The sequence below is a fragment of the Lactuca serriola genome, chromosome 9 (genome assembly GCF_051521515.1).
Source record: "Lactuca serriola cultivar US96UC23 chromosome 9, Lser_US96UC23_V15, whole genome shotgun sequence".
NCBI lineage: Eukaryota > Viridiplantae > Streptophyta > Magnoliopsida > Asterales > Asteraceae > Lactuca > Lactuca serriola.
Window position 1 is genome coordinate 2,520,374 of NC_136416.1, and position 22,919 is coordinate 2,543,292.

Below are 22,919 nucleotides of genomic sequence, written 5' to 3' on the forward strand. Positions count from 1 at the left end.
CGGCACCTCGATCGGTTCATTAAGTGGGACATCACCGGTGTGGTAGGTGGTGTACATTGCTAGCAAGTAACATCATATCGTGTCTAATCTAGCTATATATTGAAACCAAAAGTTTTGGAAATTTGATAAGAAGGTTATAGAAAACGAAATATTAATTTGATCCATCTTCAAACTTTTATTGTTCGTCTCATGTTCGAGAGCCTCTACAGTGCCATATATGTTTGATTGCAAAATGTTCTTCAATTTCCAAATTGATGCAAAAGTAACACAATAGCATAAGTAATTCACACGTACCTCACCCGCCCAACAAACCTTTTAATCAGTTATAACTAGAAAAGCATAAACATATTCTTTGATACGTACTATATAATATTTGAAACTTTATAATTCAATGCAACCAATGGCGGATCTTGGCCTTGACACCCTTCTCCTTTATGGTATCTAAACTAGGCTTCCATGAACCTTTCCCAGACAACTGCCTGCTGAAATAATAATCAGCCCTCCCTTCCGAATCCATCTCCCCCAAATCCAATAACCCAGCTGGTTTAACCATCACCGGCAGCGCTGATAATTTCTCTTCTTTCTCCTTTTTCTTGCTACTCTTGATCACAGCAGCAGGACACATCCTAGCAAACAACGGCAGAAAGCCCGTGTAAGCAGTCACAAAGGAATCGGAATTCAGAACCGTATTAGCCCTCAGGAGAAGTTCTTCAGATGACATTGCCCCGGGCCCAACCGGCTTCCCTCGCCTCATTGGCAGCATCATGTAGACTCTGTTGTTCTCCAGCTTCGTGTCTGCAGGCAACGGTTTCAGGGTTCTTCCGTTGGTGAGCGTTTGAAACTCCACAACCAGTTGCTGTGGGTGGTCTAACATGAGCTCAGCCACGGTCACTGGTTTGGTGTATTCTTCGACTGTCCCATCTGGAAGTATGACCCTCCCAGCTGAGCCTGAGCCTGAGCCATGAGAGATGTAGTTTCCCATTGCAAACAAGTTGATCGGAAGTAATTAATATATGTTACAATTAACTTTTTAATTGAACAAGTAAGTAGTAATTAAGAAACTGCCAAGTAAATGCATGGTGGCGTTTTGGGGGGTTGGGATTTATTATAAATGGAAAGCAAGTGTTAGTTAAACCGCTCCATCTAGCTAGTACCGGTAGAAGTGGACTTGGTGAATGACTAAACTACATTTAGCGGATTGACTGATGACGTACGTGTGTGTGTGTGTTGCAACGGTGTTACCTAGATACGTTCTTGGGTCTAACCTAACCCAACCATAATCCCAGGTCGATCATTATTAATTGATTATCCATATTCAGTTATATAAGTTTATTTATGATGCTATATATCTTTTTTCTTCCCGTCACTTCACTTGATTCGGAGGTTGTAGATGTGTTGTTCCTGAGTACTTAATGAATTAATGCATCTACAGTACATAACAATTGTTAGCAGCATTCCACCCATATTTTCCGAACGTTAGCTTGTGCCGATCAAATCAATCATTTTCGAGTTAAAACTCTTCAAATTTTTTGGTAAGAGATATATACATCACTACAAAAATACTAACCTTCAGCGGCAACAAAAGTCGTCGCAATTGATCATCTATGTCGTCGCTAATACTATTAGCGACGACATATCGTCGCTAATGCGTCGCCGCAGTTGGCTCGTAGCTAATAGCCCATGTCGTCTCTAATACTGTCGTCGCTAATAATTGTCGTCCCTAATACACCACTGCCGTCTCAAATAGTGTCGTCCCTATTAATATTCCGGCCACCGGTAGGATTTTTCCGGCAATACTCGCCGGAGGCCACGTCGTCACAATTGACGGTAGTCGTCTCTAAAGGGGTTGTTGCTAATGGTTTTTTTTTTTTGAGAAAAACTTTTTTTTATAATATTAATTTATATATATATTATAAAATGCTGTTTTGATAAAAAAAAATACATATATAAATACATATCACATTATATAAAAACATCAAAAATATCATATTCCATAAACTATTTTCCAAACAAACATCAAACATACCATATCTAATAAATTTCAAACAAACGTTTAATATATATCATACATAAACTATTTTCCAAATAAAAAATAACATCCTCCATATCATAAAACAAGAAATACTAGTTGTCTTCGTCTTCCCCATCGTTGTTTTCCTCGTTGACTTGGTTTTTAAACGAGCGAATAATGTCTCCAATGGCCGTCACAAATGCCGGGTTTTGAAGAAAAGCATTCACATCAACATCCTACAATTAAGTCACAAACAAATAAGTTATGAACAATTCAACAAACTATCAAACCATTAAAGCACCAAATCAATTAAGTCTATAACAATTTAAGAAACTACCGAGCTACCAAAAATTACTACAAATACATTAAGTTCTTAACAATATAACAAAGCAACCAATTTTTTTAAGAATTTAACAAGTACCTGTGTTGGTTGCGATGCTTGTGACTGTGACTGCCATTGGGATGAAGCACTTGTACCCGCAGCTGAAGAAGCTTTAGGCCCAATGCCTCTCACATGCCCCCTTCGAGTACCCAACACCTTCTCAAATATTGCGATCCAATCAATGGTGTCTGGATCACCACCAGAGTCAGCTATGTGATGAGTCTGTAGAGCAACCTCAGCAACTAAGGCATTCTGTATTTCACAAAGATTATTAATATACGTTAAAACTAACAAAAAAAATTCAACAATCTACTTCATTTTTAAGTAATAATAACTTATATATTGCTCTTCAACCAATGGATCAACAAATTCCCCTCTTTTATTTACATACGCACGATGAAATACTTCAAGTCTATTCAAATTCTGTTTAACATTACAAAATATGTTATAGTTGAATAAACATTAAAAAATATGTTATAACTGAATAAACATTATTGTAACTTACTTTCTTGAAACAAGCACTACCGTAGCTGCACGTCCCTCCACGATTCTTCACTACTTGCTTCTTCCGGCATTCTTTGTTTCCAGCGGATCGTTTTTGATGTTTTTCTGTTAAGAAATGGTCAATAGCAGCATTCCAACGCTGCTGATCCATACCCCTAGGGGCTTGAGCCCTTGCTGCTTCCACATTCCCTGCAAAATCATCAAAACGATTTTTTGCAATATTTTTGCGGCCTCTATACCGCGCACATATCCGATTGTTCGGTGATCCCCAATAAGTTGAAGCCATGGGATGATTTGTAATCGCGTCAAAATCAAACCATCTCTACAAAAAAAAATAGAGAAATTAAAAATAAATCAAAATTAAAAATATTAAATATATAACTTTATAAATAATTTACCGAAAGATACTGCAACATTCCAACCCTTTCGGCTTCAAAAACCTTTGTCCATGTGTCTTTATCAAAACCAATGTCCCGCCACATATAGCTCCCAACCTCCCGAATAAAACATTCGTACACCTCCCCAATCGGCATGTTAGTATTTACGTCAAATACTATCTTAAGAGGCCGTTCACTGTTAGCTTTATGGAGTTTGTGCATTTTTTTTATTTACCGCCACTGCATAAAAAATATTAGTCAGAATAATTTTTTATATACATACAATGTGAAATACAATGAATTAGAATAAATTTTAATTATCATCGTTTTGGTGATCACCAAAACCCCCACCGAACGGATGTGGTGGCTCGTCACCACCGTTGCCTCCATGACCCATCACAGCAGCCATGAGATGGAGCAATGCAATCCAAAAAAATGACATCCTGAAAAATTATAACACAATATGAATATATATATATAATATATATATATATATATATATATATATATATATATATATATATATATATATATATATATATATATACACACACACATACACAACAAATACAAACCTTATTTTACTAATTAAATGTAAAAAGATTTTTTTTAATCATTCTCGCCCCCAGACACTTCAGTGTCTGCCGATACATCACTATCATAATCAGAATCTTCCTCATCATAATCAGTCTCGCAATCAGACACATTATTGATGATACTCGTCGGTGGGTCAACTTCAATATCATCTTCAATCGATTAAGAATTTTGAAAGTACTGGCTAAAGTCAATTGAGAGAGTGAAATTAGAAGAAGCATTACTAAGAACGACATTGGTTGAATCATTGTCGACATTTTCAATGGGATCATGATCAACATCATTCATCGGTAGATCCCAAATTCTTCTATGATTAACATTTTCAACAACCCACCGTTGGGTGTCATTTTCGTCACTTGGAGAAGGTTCTTGGATGTAAAATACTTGCTTGGTCTGCGTAGCAAATATGAGTTGATCTTCGCTGCTCAATTCGCGTTGTGGGTCGATACTGGTGAAATTATTATCAGATTTAACTCCTGCAGTATCGAACCACTTGCAACGAAAAAGTACGGTGGAATATTTATGAGGATAATGCAACTCGATAATCTCTTCTAGCTGACCATAATATTTCTGCTTATGCTCTCCCTCAGTTAGAACCCCCGAGTTTTGTGTTGATCGTTGAGCGCCACGCATAAGTAGCATATACCTAACACCATTCATTATGCAAGCGGTGTAAGTAAAGGCATGCGCTTGCACACCGATTGAAAGAGTCGATAACTCCTTATTAAACTCTGGAGATTTTTGTTTTTGCATATCATAGACCTTATGTAGGAACCATTTAGGAAATTCGATTTTTTCATCACTTTCAGGATGTAATGATTTGAATTCACTACATTGATGAAAAAATATATATATTTAGTAAAAATGCGAAATTAAAAAAAGACAATGAATTAAAAGATAAGAACACTTACGCAATATACTTTCTGACTTCCTCACAATTATCAAGCACAAACCAATGTAGACGTTTTCTCTCCTCTAGACTGAGATTTTTCATTTTCCTTCCGCTAGTTGGTCTACACTTACACTGAAACACCCATAACTTTGTTTCTTCTATGATAACATCCTCGTTTCTTTCAAGGCGATTGAATCGAGTCTCAACATCTTCAAGGTACATCGAACAAAATGATAATGCCTCTTCAGCGACATAACCCTCAGCTATAGAACCTTCCGGCCTCGCCTTGTTTCTGACATAGTTTTTTAGTTTTTTCATATACCTTTCAAAGGGATACATCCATCTCATACATACTGGGCCTCCAGAAATTGCTTCATCAGGTAAATGCAAAACTAAATGAACCATAATGTCAAAAAACGCAGGAGGATAGATCACTTCTAATTTGCACAATATTTTAATAATGGCTGGTTTCGCTTGTTTCATATCCTTCACCAACAATGTTCTTGAGCAAAGTTGCTTGAAAAACATACAAAGCTCTATTATTGGTGTATAAACACCTTTCCCCAAAAGACCTTTAACTCCAATGGGTAACAAACGTTGCATAAGAATGTGATAATCATAAGATTTCAACCCAATAATGTTAGTATTGGTTTCATTCACTTTCTTACCGATGTTAGATCCAAACCCATCTGGCAGTTTCACATTTCTTATAAACTTACAAAAACGAATGCGGTCAGGTTTCGTGAACGAGTAAGGTGGATGGGGTTTATGGAACTTGTTTCCATTCTTTTTCAACCATAGATTTTTCCGAATGTTCAGTTTTGTCAAGTCCGCCCGAGCATTTGATGTGTCTTTAGACTTATCATTCATCAGAGAAGTACCCACAAGACTCTCACCCACATTTTTTTCAACATGCATAAGATCGAAGTTGTGCTTCAGCTCCAGAGAAGACCAATACTCAAGTTCAAAGAATATGCTCTTTTTGGACCAATTCAACTCGAAATCCTCACGATCTCTCTTAATACCAGCTCGTTGAGCAGCTACTTTACCCGGTGGACGAAACAATAGACGAGCGTGTTGCGCTTGTATTTCTTCCTCACAAAACTTTCTTGGAGGACCTCTTGTCTCATGTTTGTCATTATAGTCCAAACTTTTTCTCCATGGATGGTCAGCATCTAAGAATCGGCGATGACCAATATATACGACTTTATTTGATACTCGGTATGACGGGGTGTCTTTGTTGCAAGTCGGACAAGCTTTGTACCCTTGTCCGCTCCAACCGGATAAACTACTACGAGCGGGAAAGTCGTTTATTATCTATAACAACATCGCTTTCAAATTGAAGAATGTATTTGTCGCTGCATCTTTAGTACGTACTCCAAAACTCCATAACTGCTTCAACTCATCCACCAACGACCTAAGGAACACATCCAAGTCCTTCCCGGGTGCTTTGGGACCGGGAATCAACAAGGTCAACATGAAAGATGACTCTTTCATGCATAGCCATGGTGGAAGATTGTAAGTGGTGAGTATGACAGGCCACGTGCTGTGAGGATTACACATGTTACCAAACGGATTAAAACCATCAGCAGCAAGCCCTAAGCGTACGTTTTGGGGTTCCCTCGAGAAGTCAGGATACTTCATATCAAATTTTTTCCATGAAGTACCATCAACGGGATGAATCATCGTACCATCTTTGGATTGTCCGGTACTATGCCAAATCATATCTTTAGCTGTGTGTCTTGAACAGTACAAACGTTGTAGTCTGGGGGTCACAGGAAAGTATCGTAAAACCCTATGAGCCACCTTCTTACCCTTTGTATTTTCATCAACCCACCGACTCTCATTACAAACTGGACATTTTTGCAACAACTCATGCTCTTTCTAGAAAAGAAAGCAATCATTTATACATACGTGTATTGACTCATAACCTAAGCCGATCTTTTTAAGTGTCTTTTTTGCTTCGTAATGTGACGGGGGGACCCTGTTTCCTTCAGGAAATGTAGTTTGTAACAACTCAAGAAGCTGATCGAATGAACTATCAGTCCATTTGTTGATCACCTTGATATGCATCAACTTTGCTAAAAAGTCAAGGGACGAAAACGAACATCCAGGATATAATTTGAATTGGACTTCCTCTAACAGCTTTTGAAATCCAACATCAACACCTCTACCGTCTGTATCTAGGTTCCCTTCGTTGCAGTTGGTATCATTTTCAATCACACCTTCCATAACATCATCAATAACATCGGCCATCTCGTTACTACGCGGTATGTCTTCGACAACCGGGTGAGTTGTATTTTCGCCGTGATACTTCCATATAATATAATGTGGACTAAAACCATGTTGAAGTATATGGAATTTCATTATGGCTAGTAGTATAAATTTATTGACATTGCATTTGTTACACGGGCATCTAATTTGACCTTTGTTATCGACATGTGGTTTGGACCTCTCGAGAAAAGATTCAAGTCCTTGTTGGAACAAGGTAGAGTTACGGTTTTCAATAGTAGTCCACGTTTTATCAATAGACATGTTGCAACTGAAACATAAGTTAGGTTTTAGTGTTTACTCTACAAGAAGTAGAACTTGGATTGAATATTTATAACAACCGAATATTTCTTAAATTATTTTTTTTATTATAGCATGATACTTTAAACGATAGTATATATATTTGTTATTTATATCATCGTTTTTTTTTTTCATATTTTGATTTATCAACTTATTTTTGTTTTTATTTTTCTATTTTGATTAATTATAACTTAGTAGATTTAGCGTAGCGTTTTAATTTTTAATTTTTTATTATTAAATTTTACTTTAAATGATATTATATATTTGTTATTTATTTAATTAGTTTATTATGGTTTATTATTATTCTTCTTTTTCTTTTTAAAACCTTTTCGACCAATTTTGATTTATCAATTTATTTTTTTTTATTTTTCTATTTTGAATAATTATAACTTAGTAGATTTAGCGTTTTAATTTTTAATTTTTTTTATTACAAAATTTTACTTTAAACGATATTATATATTTGTTATTTATTTAATTGGTTTATTATGGTTTATTTCTTTTTCTTTTAAAAACCTTTTTTACGAATGTTTCTTCATTAGCTTATAGAAAAAAATTATCTATTATGATGTATTTATTTTATTTTTTTAATATAGAATAAAATATATTTCTAATAATCATATGAATATTCTTAAATTTTACATACAAATTCATGATAAACATACAATAGTTTCATATATATATATATATATATATATATATATATATATATATATATATATATATATATATATATATCAATTTCACATATAAATTCATAAACTCATACATGATCAACAAGTGAATGTATATAAACTACTCAATTCATACAAAACATATCAAATTAATCAACTGAAACATACATTCAAACAATTGAAATAAACAAAAAAAAAACAATTTCACAGTTTCCAGTTTATATCAATCCAAAGAAATCAAAATAATCAAATTCACAATTTCACAGTTCACACTCAAAATCAATTTCACAGCTTCATAATAAATTTCACAAATTTCACAACTTCAAAATAATCATTCACAGCTTCAAAAAAATCATTCACATTCACAGCTTCATAAACAATTTCACAGCTTCAAAATAAACAATTTTACAGTTTCCATCAAGTGAAACTGATCAAACTAACCTGTTTTTGCCAGGAAAAATGAAAGCTAGACAGTGGTGAAGATTTAGTCGTGGTGAAGCTGCTGGAACGAAAAAAAACAAAAAAACAAAACAAAAACAAATCACTTCAAATAAGAATCGGTGGTGTTAATGTGAGTTAAAAGAAAAATGCAAACACAATTGGGTCCTGAAAACTAACCTCGCCGGAGATACATGAGCACGAAATCGAAGGTCCCGTCGGAATTGGAGGTGGCAGTCGCTTTGGAGGTTATACCGCCGGTGGGACTCAGTTTTGGAGGACAATCGGCGGTGGGAGAAGGGTTTGTAGCCCAATCAGCGGTGGAGAGCGGTGGGAGTCGCCACAAAAATTGTAGATCGCCGGTGTGAAAGAAAGGAGAGGAACGTTCGTCTGGGGAAGACGAACTGGAACATAAAGGGCTACGCTAATAGCGGCGACATGGGGCTATTTGCGGCGACAAAATGGAGGGAATCATACGCGCCCTTTTTGGCGATTACCAACCGTTGGATTGGGTTGGAATTGTAGGGCCAGATTTCGTCTAAGGGTGAGTCAACGGATCGCCCCCTTTAGCGGCGACATGTCGCCGCTAAAGGTGTCGTCTCTAATGCCTTATCACAGGAACAAACCCTATCCGTTGGATTATTTGCCAAACCAAGGGTCACGATTGAAAGTAGCGTATCTCTGACGGATCACCGGTGGTTATCTTTAGCGACGTCGGTAATAACGACGACAATGGGGTTTTAGCGGCGACATAAAACGCGTCAAGTCTGGTGTCGCCGCTATTGCTTTTGTCGTCACAAAAAGCGTCATCCCTAATACTCTGAATTCTTGTTGTGCATATACTAACAAGTAGGTTGTTGTGTCTACATCATAAATTACCACCTCCAATCCATCATTCCATATGAAATATAATCATATTTGTAAAATCTATATTATATTATTATGAACTTAGTTTTAGTAGAAAATCAATAGACATAGTAGTGGTGGACATAGAAAGAAACGTTAGGGGTTCTATAGTTTTTTTTTTTTTTTAAATATTGTACTTTTTAAAAAATCTAATTTTCGACGGCACTTTCCATTAGATCCGTCGCTAAAAATGTTTCACCCACACATTTACACTAAACTTACACTTAATAGTTTTTTGTGACGAAACGGATTTGTGGTGAATTAACTAGATTTTTACAATATATTTTAAATTTTGCATTTGACGGTAAAATTTAAATAGTAATAAAAAAAATATAATATATTATTATTATTGTTATTAATATTATTATTATTAGTATTATATATTTCACTTAACTAACTATTAGTATATCTTTAAATAAGTTATCAAGGAATATACTATATGCACGGTATCAGGACTGGTTCAGAGATTTGAAGGGCCTGTGCTAAGAAGAAAAATGAGGCTCTAAATATAATTTTTTAATATATAAGATAAACAAACTTAAGATGGTGAACTGTGGTTACGGAAAACTTAAAAGTAAACAAATTAATTAAAAAGGAACATATGAAATTTTATAAAAAGTTCAAGGGTTAATTGTGTAACTTTTGAAAACTTATTTGTTAAAGAAAGGGTTGATTATGAATTATATAATATAAAATAAGGGTCAAAACTGTAAATTAAATTAAAAATGTTGTACCCTTGTTTGAAAAGAAGAGGATGCAGACTTGGACTTTATATATTTAACTATTAAATATATATATATATATAATTTGGACTTTATTTTTCTCGGGGCCCTGTGCGGCTGCACCTCTTGCCCCCTCTTAAAACCGGGTCTGCACGGGACGTATGTACATGTGTAAAGTTTACGAGGGGCATTGATGAGGACAAAATAGATAATTATATAGGGCTTAATTTTTTTTATTATATACTTTTATTTAAAAATAAAAAATTTATAGTAAAAATAAGGGTCATTTTTTTCCTGTTCGTCTTGGGTCTTTGACAATATTTAATTTTTCAGGACCGGCTTTAATAAAGTTTATTAATTTGATTTTATTATATTTATTTATTTATTTAATACGTAAAATGTTTGTATTTTTTTATAATAAAAACAAAAGAAATAAAAAATAAACATAATACGGATATTAAAAAAATAAGTAAAGAAATATAATATTATATGTAAAAATATAATTACAAAACAAAGACATGCATATACAATATATCATCCATGTGGTGTTCACAAATTCGCATTTTGATTTCGAGCTCTAAATTTTTTTTGGCATCGATTAGTTTTTAATATTTTAATTTCTTGCATATGGTTGCCCATTTGATCTTACCCAAGCTCCAATAACCATACGTTAATGACAAATACACCATTTATTATTTTATTTTTATTTTTGTCATATTATCATTTTCTAGTTTTAATAATTCTTTTTGACAAAGCTACAAACATAGTTTCAATTGTATGTAATTTTATTCGGAATTTTGTCCAAATCATAATTTATTTGAATTGATGGTCCTTTTGACCATGTTTGTATGTGATTTTGGTCCATTGGAAAACTGAAAAGACTACAATTCTTTTCTGATATATTTTTTTTATGTTTTTTCTATTTAATTTAAAGTTTTATTAATAATAAATTTCTCTCTCTCTCTCTCTCTCTCTCTCTCTCTCTCTCTCTCTCTCTCTCTCTCTCTCTCTCTCTCATTTGGGTTTGTCTTTGATAAACAACCAAGAACATTTTCATAAACTCAAGAACACATAAGAACATCTTTCACCGCCACCACAGTCTGTTACCACCACCATTTGCCACCTCCATCTTCACCAAAAAAAATCTACCACTTCATATCCACCTCAAAATCATCCCAGAAACAAAAGCCATTATTGGGTTTTAGTATTGCGTCATCGTGTATATTAATTTAGTCTATTATGTAACCGGATTTGGGCATGTCCACCCGTTCATTGATTATTAGAGTTTAGCCATTTAAGGTTTATGCATGTAGCGTGCTTTGTAATCTTCGAAATAGCCTTATAACCCCACACGCCTCTACAGTAGCAATTCTTCATCGAGTTCTTCTAAGGCGTAACTTTGAATCATTAAGCATATTTTGATCCATTCTTGTGTTCTTGTTTTCTATTACATGTTTGAATCTTTCGATCTTTAGAGATTTTATCTCAACAATTGGTATCAGAGCAGGAGACTGTGTAATCTATACGCAACCCTTCTGTTAAAAGAAGCTTTTAGGGTTTCCACTATTATTGGATCTTGTTTCAACTGTCATTGTTAGTTCAACTGTTGTCACTGATCTTGATCGTGATATTACCCTAATCTTGTTTACACATCTTGTTCATACAGGTTTTGTTCGATATATAAACATGCATTCCGAAGACTATCACGTTAATTCGATAAATCTATCAAGTGGTACTGGATCCACAACCAGTATTCCTATCTTGTTCCAAAGTGAATATGAAGTGTGGGCGTTGCATTTTGAAGACTACGTCCTTGGTCTAGAAGACATTGGCTATCTGATCTGGGAAGCCATCAATGTTAGGGTGTTTGTTCATATTAAAACTAGGAGAGCTATTAAAACTCAGAAAGACTATAACAAGCTTCTTGTTGAAGTAAAGGATGTTCCACAAGATGAGAAATAAAATTTAATTAGCAACGTCAAGGCTATGAGAATTATTAGGTTTGCCCCACCACCAGACACCTTTCGTTTGGTTAGCTCATATGATACAGAAAAAGGTATCTGGGATAGGCTTAAGGAATTGTACTTCACTGACACTGATCTAGAACATTCTATTTAGACTCAACTGCTTTCGGAGTTTGGTGCGTTTGTGCAAAATACTGAAGAAAGTCTGGAACAATCTGTTAATCGCTATAATCATCTTCTCAGTAGGATGATAAAGCATAAGATTGGAAGAGAACTCATCGAGCAAAAGGTCACGTTCATGAACGGACTTAGACCTGAGTGGAAGGCTATAGTTTCAACCGTAAAAGCACATGAGCAGTTCAAGAATTACTCATTGGCTATATTAGTCGGAATTCTCAAATCACATAAAGTTGAAGTGACGAAAGAAGGAAAGATTGTTTCTAGAATGGGTTCACTAGCTCTCATTGCAAAAGGTAAGAAGGTTAAAGAAGATGATGATTCGGAGTTTAAGCTTTCTGATTGTGAACTGTCTAAAGAAGAGTCCGCAATGATGGTGTCCAACCCAAAAAGGTTCACAAAAAGGACTTCAACTAGAACAAGAACCAAAACTGGCAGGGAAGTTATAACTCTAAGAAGGTAAAAGAGGAGAATGCAAACAGTTCTCAAAAGGAAGAGGACAAGAAGGAGAAGAAGGTTGTGGGTGACTCCGGCTATGACTACAATTATTGTCATGGCAAAAACTGTTGGATTAGTGTCTAAGTCCATAACTATTTTGGTATGTACCTAACCCGATTATGAGCATGGTCCTTTTGGGTTGCCTTCACCATAGCAATATATAGGATGAATTAAGGAGAGAAAGGTTTAATTATGATTTATTAATATATTATAAGAATAATATATTAAAGGAGAAATCATAATGTTTAATTAATATTAGTCAAGAATTAATTAAGAATTAATTTTGTGGCTAAAAGAGATTAATTAAACTTAAGGGACTGGAATTGTAATTATAAGATAATTGAAATTGGGCTATGTATCACCTTGGAATAATAGGTTGGACGAATTCTATAGGGAAGCCCATTAGAAATCGTCCAAGGCATGTTCCAGAAGGGGTCCATGGGTTGCTTAGGGCTTAAGCAGTCAAATTAGGGTTTCCTTGTTAAATAACCCTAATTGCCTACCTATTTAAGGAGCCCCTAAGCCCCAAAAACGTGGTGACTGAATCCTTAGGGTTTCCTAGACATTTTGGAGCCTCCTTCTTCTTCTCTTCTTCATCTTGTTGCTTAGTGGTGTTTGTGACTCCATTAGAGGTGCAACACTTGAGGCACTAAGCTTTCTGAAGCCAATCAAAGCAAGGAATTGATTGTTAATGCTATATAACAATCAAAGGTAATTCTCTAAACCCTAATTCAGTTTATAATATGTTAGATCTAGGGTTTATGGCTTTGGATAATCAATTGCATGTTCATTAGACAAACTACATCCAAAGTTATTAGGGTTTGCATGTACACCATAGGAATGATGTAGTGCTTAAAACCCATCAAAAACCACTTGGCCGAGGATTGCATGCTACGAACGCTAAATGAGAAGAAGGAAGGAGAAGATAACGAAGCATACCATCTCCGAAAGCTGGAGGAGATCAAGAAGAAAAAGAATGTTGATAACACCATGCCTGCTTTGATTGTGCAGGAAAATATGTTAAGAATGAATTTGGAGGCGTAGAGGTCTGGTCAACCGATTCCGAAGATGAAGAGGTTCACAGGCCTACTCATGGTAAGAGTTTTGTTGCGAAAGAAGAGAGTTCGCTGCTTGGAGGTAGATGCTTGATGGTGACAAGCGATGTATCACATGCGAGGTTATACCACTGATAGTGGATGTGGAGCGGATAATGGACGTGGGGATGATAGATGCTTCACTACGACGCCAGTTCTTGAACAAATCAGCGAATGCGAACAAATGATCAACAAGGTAAACTCTATTCTTGAATCTCTTAATATACCTTTGTCCAGATATGAAACTGAACTAAATGACTTAAGATAAACTTTTTCAAGCTTTAGTGACAGTTTAAAAAGAACTCGTTTGAAAAACTCTAACCTAACCGATGAAATCAGCAGGGTTTCGTCAAAGAGTGAGGAGTGACGCATGTAGATAGAGAAGGTAGAGTCTAATTTATCTAAGTCTAGGACTCATTTAATTTACTTGCAACGAGATAATTTAATGCTTTTGAAACAATGTAATATTTTCTGTTTGATTGCGAAAAGGCTTTATTTTAATATTACTCAATTGCACCTTGATTGTGAGATAGGTAAGAAAATTCACAAAATGATCTTACCATTCCTTGATTTAAAGGAAGACGAAATTGACGCCGATTGTTACAAGTGTGAAACCATCGTCTCGTCTGATGAAACTTCAGAGGCTTACAGGATAGGTTTGGACAAAATTGAATCATACATTAAGTCCAAAGACCATAAGAACATGTTTTTTTGGAAAGGGAACTTCCCTAATGAGGGTTTCCGGGCCAGCTTTCGCGCACCAACTAATCCCCCGCTGCAAACATGAGGCTTTGCCTCATGCCCTAAAGTCACTGCAGGCGAACCTCCATGGCCACAAGGGCTGAGTGCTGCCAAGATTTGAACATGGGTCAATAGGTTATCCACCATATCTTCCACATGCCTTACCAAGGCACCACAACCCAAGTGGTAAACATGTTAAAGCAAGTTTTGGATGAAAATGACAAAAGGCAGATTAAATCTGATACTATGCAGAAGTTCAACTCATTGAGTACCAAGTTAAGTTCAGATAACGAAATTAATGTTGAAAATACATCTAAATTTGATGAGGACAGTGATATGAGCGAACTCTATGTAGAGGATGAGGTAGACTGTTCGGAGTTTGTTAAAAGCGAATCTGAATCTGCGAAAGATCTTATCTCTGAAAGTTCTATTGAATTCACATGCTTTTCTGAAAATAAATTAAAGATTTTAAAAGAAAAAGCAATTGTATTCCCAAAGGTTCAAATTGAGCCTAACCAAGTTTTCGCAACCACGGGTCTAAAAAAAATCAAACTGTTGAATTAAAGTCCATGGTTGATGATGATAACAAACATGGATGTGACGAGCACTTCTGGTCTGCCCCAATAGACAATGCAGAGGAAACCATGTAACGCGCGCAGATCTGGGCTAGTTAATTTAGAGACAATGAGTGTCAAAAGTGACTTTTTGATGGAAGATTATTTATAAGGAGTAATCTTAACTAAGTTTTAGTATATGTTACAAGGATTTCGTACATATAAAGAACGCCGAGATCCGAGTTATAACGAAGAAGTTATGACATGTCAAAGTTTCGCGACAGAACCGGCACGACACATCGCGACGTAAATAGTGAATTTACGATCGAGCGATATTTGGCCTAAGTGATTTAAATGAAATTCGTAGAATACGTTAAACCGAGAGCGTGCATAAAAAGAACGTCTAAATCTGACTTCGTATGAGGACGTTATGATTTTTCGAAGTTTTGACTTAACGGTATGCAGCCCAAAGTTTGAATATGAGATCAAGTGGTCTCTAAACGAAACAATCTAAACGAGAATCGAAGATCTCGTCGATAGTAGTCCAACAGTAAAAAGACTGACGAAAACGGACGTCAGATGAAGGAGTTGTGAATTTCTAACGGAGTTTTCCTGTCCCGACCTACTAAAAATAATATAATAAAAATAAATTCAAAATTAGCCGACAGAGTCTAAAAGAGAGTTGTAGAGCATAATCACACCTACGTGTGGATATAAAGAACGTCGAAAACGGAGATCGTATGTGATAGTTATGATTTTCTGAAGTTCGAGACACACATCCCAAAGGGGGAACGCCCTGCGTTCATAGCTTGGCCCCGGATTGGCCACGTCGATGCTGACTCAACCGGATAAGAGATAAGACTGGAACCCCGCTCCTACGCCCCACATTCAAAGGGAACGCCCTGTGTTCGAGGGTCAGACCCCTCCTATAAATAGAAGTCGAGTCCAACCGATTTGGTTGCTCAATTTCTTTCCTCTCATTCCATATTACCTCGTTTTACGTGCAAGTTATACCCCTGAATCCCCGGTATCATCTCGACACCCGAAGCAAGTCCCGAAGCCCCGAAGATCCCGAGAAAAAATAGTTTTTCAAGCCGAAACTCTACCCGTGTGAAGCCCGGTTTTGGAGAAAACATCCCGGTTTCAGCGAATAATATTATTTTAAGAGACGAGGTGTTGTCCAATCATCGTCTTATCATGTGAGTGCATAGTCCCTTTCATGAACATGATTTTAATACAAGTATTGTTTGAATGTATTAAATATATGTTTTGTGTGAGTTATTTGATGATGTATGAATTAAGTGTTAAAGAACATACCTTATTGTTTATGATAACTTAGGTTAAAGAGTAAACCTAAGATTTGTTTTAATGGTTATGGGGTAGTATCTCTTTATGAGTACGAGTGAGACATATAGGGAGAATAGAACTTTAAAATATGTCGTTGATCCGGAAGCATGGATTAGACATAGTTATTCGTCCCTAGTCCGAGAGTATGGATTGGACTTAGTTAATTGTCCTTAGTCCAGAGTATGGACATGACATCTAATCTGTCATTAATCCGGGAATACGGATTAAGACATAGTCAGTGGTCCTTAGTCCGGGAGTATGGACATGACATAGTTATTTGTTTCTAGATCCGGGGGTATGGATCGGGTCGAGAGGTTATTTTTAGATCCAAGAGTATGGATCAGGTAAAGATATAAACTTGTTATTAGTCCGAGAGTATGGATTAAGACTAAGTTAATTGTCCCTAGTCCGGGAGTATGGATTGGGCACAGTTATTGATCTGAGAGTATGGATCAGATAAGGAGATTAGTTTTAGATCCAGGAGTATGGATCAGGTGAAGAGATAAGTTTTAGATCCACGAGTAGGGATCAGGTAAAGAGGAAGGTTTTAGATACGAGAGTTTAGATCATGTCGTTGTGAGGATCGATGGGGTGGGATAAGAGTTGCTTTTATATGGTGAAATTATATAAGTTTGTGAGTTCTAATATATATATATATATATATATATATATATATATATATATATATATATATATGTATGATATAACATTGTGGGATGAAAACCATATATGCTTACCAGGCTCCCAAGCCTGACCCACTCAGTTTTCTTTGTATTACAGGTTGTGGCACAAGAGCATAAGTTGGCTGACATAACGAGATATTTTGGATTATAGGCCAGTAGTTATGAATAATTGTTGTAAGGTCTATTTTGTTCTGTTTATGCTTTTGGTCTGTATTGAACATGACAACCCGAGATTTTGTTATATAATGAAAATACATTTCTTTAAAGAAATGCTTTGATAAATTCTTATCATACTTTGTTTTGGGAAGAAATTCCACAACTGTTTTCTGTAAAAGATTACTCTGATTTTAAAAACAAAGCATAAACAAATCGGTCTTTTCTGGCCATGAAATTGGGGATGTCACAAACTAAGGGTATGTCAAAAAAGACTTCTTGGAGAGTTATGTAGCAGAACCACTCAATAATCGCTGAAGCTACGAAAAGGGGAGTCCAAGAGGGACCAAGGATGTTCCAAGTGAAAATTCATCAGTGCAAAACCACACTTAGTCAGAAAGCCGAAACTTAAGGCTAATGTTCACAAGTCATCCGATCAATTTACAGCTCAGAAACGGCAAAGGAATGCGAGATACAAAAGAAAATCTCAAAGAAAGGAAACAATTTTGGCAATCCAAGAATCCCAACTTTGTTCGAAATGAAAAACTGTCATATCGAAATGCAAAAGTCGCCTCGCATGCGAATCCTAGGAGCTCTTCGCAAATCACTCTCGCAATCCACAGGATTCTGAAAGGAAAGTTTTTCAAAACATCGAAAGATGTTAAAGGAAAAGGAAAGCTAGTTTCAGATCATAAAGTTCCAATCAAGAAGTCTGAAACTAATTCAAAGAAAGTTGAAAAAGAGTTCGTGAAGAATCAAATCAAGAACAAACAAAAACAATCATCTTCAAAAGATACGAACTTGAAAGATAATAGGATAAAAGTTTTTACAATAACTAAGAAAGATAGCACCACATTAATTAAATGCACTTATATGGTTGATCTTGTATTTGCTTTTCCTCTTTCTATAAAAGGCTCACAAGGACCCAAGAAAATTTGGGTTCCTAAATCTGCTTAATTTCTGCAGGTAATTCGTGACGAGCAGTTTGACACTAAATGGTATATCGACAGTGGATGCTCGTGTCACATGATAGGTAGGAAGGAAGAACTGCGAGAATTTAGAGAACTTAAAGATGGTGGAAATGTGAAGTACGAAAATAACTCTCTTGGAAAGATTAAAGGTTATGGGATGATAACGAATGGAGAGTTTTCAATTCGTAAAGTGGCGTACACAGAGGGCATGCAACACAATCTCACAAGTGTTTCGCAGTTGGTTGTTGGAATGGGATTAAATGTATCCTTTGATGATGAAGGGTCTGAAATCGTAGAAAAGAAGACCAAAGCAATCCTTCTATAGCCGAAGCGCAAAGGCGAGATGTATTCGTTGAATCTAAATCCAATACGAGGGAAACCTGCCATTTGCCTACTAACAAAAGCTCCCTCATACATTAGCTGGCTATGGCATAGAATACTTTCGCACATCAACTTCAAAGACATCAACAAGCTTGTTCTTGTTAATCATGTGGGAGGGCTTCCTCACCTGAAATACGATAAGGATCATCTATGTGCAACCTGCGAAATGGGGAAGAAAAGCAGCAAAAGTCATCCAACCATAGTGAATACGAAAGTCATTGAACCACTAGAAGTTTTCAACATCGACCTTTGTGGTCCTTCAACAATTGAAAGCGTCGGTGGTAATAAGTATATTCTTGTTATAGTTGATGATTTTTCACGTTTCACTTGGGTGTATTTTCTTAAGCAGAAATCTGATGCAACGCCAAAGCTCAAGGATTTCATAAAGCAGATTGAGCTACAACTGCGAAAATTGGTTCGTAATGTTCGCAGCGACAACGGTTTGGAATTTAAAAATCAAACATTTGAAGAATTCCTTACTGAGAAAGGCGTATCACACAACTTTTCTCCTCCTTACACTCCACAACAGAACGGGGTCATTGAAAGGCGAAACCACTCCTTCTGCGAAGCTGCGATAACTATGTTGCCTTTCGCAAATCTGCCCCTCTATTTATGGGCGGATGTGATTGCAACTACGTGCTTCACCCAAAACAGAACTATTCTCAATAAGTGATTTTCTATCACTCCTTATGAAATAATAAATAATCGCAAGCCTAATTTTAAGTTTTTCCATGTATTTGGTTCAATGTGTTTTATCTTCAACTCAAATGAACAACGGAACAACTTCAATGCGAATGATGACGAAGGTATATTCTTGGGACATTCGCTAACCTCCAAGGCATATCGGGTTCTCAACAAACGATCTAAAAAGATGGAAGAAACATACTATGTCACGTTTGGAGACAATTACTTGAAGAGGACTCAGATAAATGATAACCCATTGAAGGAGATCTTTCCTAAACCAAGTCCAGCTACGATTCCACTCTCCACTCTTTACGAGGAATTCATGCTACTATTTGATGAGCCAAATAAGGCTATATCATCTGATTCAAAAGTAGCTAACAACAAGGTCAATGAATTGAAGAAAATAATTGACAACGCTGCGAAAAATATGCACAAAGATCCACCAAGTGCGAATGACCCTAATGACATGAACACTACATTCCAGGGGGAGAGTTCTGAATCAACTTCCAATGCTAGTTTTCAGGGGGGACACTCTACTCCACAAGAGACCCACGAAAGTCCACTCCAAGGGGAGAATCCAACACTTGAAGAAGATACATTCACATCATTCGAGGGGGAGAAAGATAAAACAAATGATGATTCGGATATAAAGTCAAAATTTGAGGACATAAATGTTGAAATGGATCCATCTTATGATCCTAATTATCCTCCTCTGACTAAATGGACTAAAGATCATCCAAAAACACAAGTTATAGGTGAATCGTCTTCAGGAGTTCTTACGAGAGCACAACAAAAGGTTGAGCAAACTGCTTTATTCTCTAAAGTGGAATATTGCATGTTTAATTCGTTCATCTCCAAAGTCGAACCGAAATATGTTCAGATTGATCTGGATCATTCAGACTGGGTAAAAGCGATGCAGGAGGAGCTCAATGAATTCGAACAAAACAAAGTATAGAGACTGATTCCTACTCCAAAGGATGCATTTGTTGTAGGGTTAAAGTGGGTGTTTCGCAACAAGCTTGATAAAGAGGGAAATGTTATACGAATCAAAGTGTGACTAGTTGTAAAGGGGTATTGTCAAGAAGAAGGCATTGACTACGAAGAGACCTTCGAACATGTTGCTAGGCTAGAATCCGTTCGAATCTTTCTGTCTTATGCAGCACAGAAGAATTTTGAAGTTTATCAAATGGACGTCAAGTGTGCCTTTTTGAATGGGGAGATAGAGGAGACAATTTATGTAGAGCAACCACCAGGCTTTATAAACGAGAAGTATCCCAACCACTTCTATATTTTGGATAAAGCGGTCTATGGTCTAAAGCAAGCTCCAAGAGCCTGGTATGAAACTCTAACTCGCTTTCTAAAATAGGCTAAATTTAAACAGGGATCGGTTGACCCAACCTTCTTTCACAAGAAAGATGGTGACCACTTGATTATTGTCCAAATTTATGTTGACGACATCATCTTCGGATCTACTAACCCCAACTTAACAGTTGAATTCTGAAAGTTGATGGAAACTATATTGAGATGAGCTCCATGGGTCCGATTAACTTTTTCCATGGTTGGCAAGCTCGTGAGTTGGCAATTGAAAAAGCAAACTTGTGTATCCCTCTAAACTGCTGAATTATAGTACATAGTTGTTGCCTCCTGCACTTCACAGGTCATTTGGATTCAAAGCCATCTTTATGACTATGGCATTAACATGAAGTGAATCCCCTTATATTGCGACTCTGAAAGCGCCATTCGCATTTGCCATAACCCAGTGCAACACTCAAAGACGAAACACATTGCATTGAGGTATCATTTCATCAAAGATCACGTAGAAGATGGTAATGTTGAGATACATTTTGTAAGATCCACTGATCAGTTGGTCGATGTCTTCACAAAAGCCTTACTTGAACCTACCTTCAATCGTATTCTTCAAGGCTTAGGAATGATAGAAGTCGAGTCAGTTCCGAGACCACCTTCGCATAAATAGAAATTTTAGTAACTTGGGAATTGGTACAAACGCTCGCAGTAGTTCGTAGTCATCTTTTGTCCTACGAATGGGTGCGAACGCTTGCAATAGTTCGCAGTTCACTATTGATTTATGGTTCAGAGCTTCATGTATCCTTATATTTGTTGTATATTTTTGTTTTTATTTTCTTTTCAGAATATCAAAATACAAAAACATTTTACTTATTTATGTTTTTCCTTTTTCAGAAAATCAAAAATAAAAATAAAAAAGATTTAACTTCTTTCAGTTTTTATTTCCTTTTCAGAAAAACTCAAAATTCAAAAATATTTTCTTTTTTATCTTATTTCTTTCATTAGTTAAATGTGCGGATTTGAAGGAAAAATCTTTACTTTTCAATCACAAATGATGGGGCATGTATAAATTTATTTATCTATGAACTAGCTAAGTGTCCCTAGAAGCATACTGTTGCATCTTGTCTGAAGCCTCCTAGACTCAATGTTGAAGCCTTAATGAATCGATAATACCAATCGTTTATTCCCAATTAAGCTGTGAATTCACATAAGTCATGAGCTACCTCGCTTTTATCACATTGAGTAAAAGGTTAGATGCTTGGTCACTTTCGCATACCAGAGGTCCACTATTTTCTTTGGAACCACCTCATACTTTTCTCCACTACTTTCGCATTCACCAATATAACCCTCGAGACTCTCAGATATTACCACTGAGGTTTATGGTTACACAACTTCTGTTTTTATGATCTTCAATTCGTTATCACCACAAATTGAGTGAAAATCGAAATCTAAAACACTTATACGAATTGACGGTGAACAATATACATGTTCTAGACTATTCACCAAGGAATTAATGAAACTCCATTTTCATGGTATGTACCAAGAAATCTCTTTTTCTTTTGCAAGATATTAATGAAATGCTCTAGACCTAAGACAATTCTTCCAAATGGATCTAGTTTTTTTTTTTTTGAGATTTCAAAGCGAATCCATGTCACTCAAAATAATTCCAAAGCTTACTTGTTCAATTGACTACACTTGTCAAACAAGTACTCTATTCGAACGTTCAGGCTTATATCAAGTTTTGGAGTTTGATTGGAGCATAAGCCACCCCATTGAGCCTTAAGAAAAGATGCATTTCACTATTTCTTTTCAAACAGTTGATCGTAATTCAACTGGAAATCACACAGACACTTCTTAGTCTCTCTTGACTTTGAAGGAAGAGATCTACGACTAGGATCCAACTGTTTCATGTCTTAACTGACATGAATCCCTTAGATTTATTTCTTTATCTTTGGCACACTCTTGCACGAAGATCGCTATGATTTTCCAAAGTCTAAGTTCGTGGTACTCATGATTAATTTGAGTTTCGCAAATCAATTGATAATGTTTCGCTGTGAATGCTCAAGGAAAGAGAAAGGGTGATGGTGACGCGACAATCTCTTATGGATAAGAATTCCATTAGGTGCGTGAAATTTGAAATGACACCTAATTTTACGCTGTCTGACACCTTTTTCAGAACTAATAGTTGTCAAATCACGCTTTTTTTAGGCGATGTTTCAGAGATTAGAATGCAACCATCGTTCCATTTTTATCTCTCCTGGCTAAGGGTATAAAGGGTTTTTCGACGATTCATTCTTAC

General features: G+C 36.1%; 2 protein-coding genes across 2 annotated transcripts; both read right to left on the minus strand.

Annotated features, from left to right (window-relative positions):
- Positions 1 to 220: 220 nt before the first annotated feature.
- On the minus strand, positions 221 to 1,087 carry LOC145073825 (multidrug resistance protein ABC transporter family protein). Its single transcript, XM_079020311.1, has one exon. The coding sequence runs from the start codon at positions 980 to 982 to the stop codon at positions 389 to 391; it is 594 nt and encodes a 197-aa protein (XP_078876437.1). The 5' UTR covers positions 983 to 1,087; the 3' UTR covers positions 221 to 388.
- Positions 1,088 to 3,587: 2,500 nt separating this feature from the next.
- Positions 3,588 to 7,016, minus strand: LOC145073076 (uncharacterized). The gene is made up of 5 exons (XM_079019629.1): positions 6,744 to 7,016; positions 6,138 to 6,644; positions 4,780 to 6,077; positions 4,050 to 4,697; positions 3,588 to 3,717 (listed from the first exon to the last, which is right to left on the minus strand). Exons 1-5 carry the CDS (start codon positions 7,014 to 7,016, stop codon positions 3,588 to 3,590), a joined length of 2,856 nt encoding a protein of 951 aa, XP_078875755.1.
- Between the last annotated feature and the right edge of the window lie 15,903 nt (positions 7,017 to 22,919).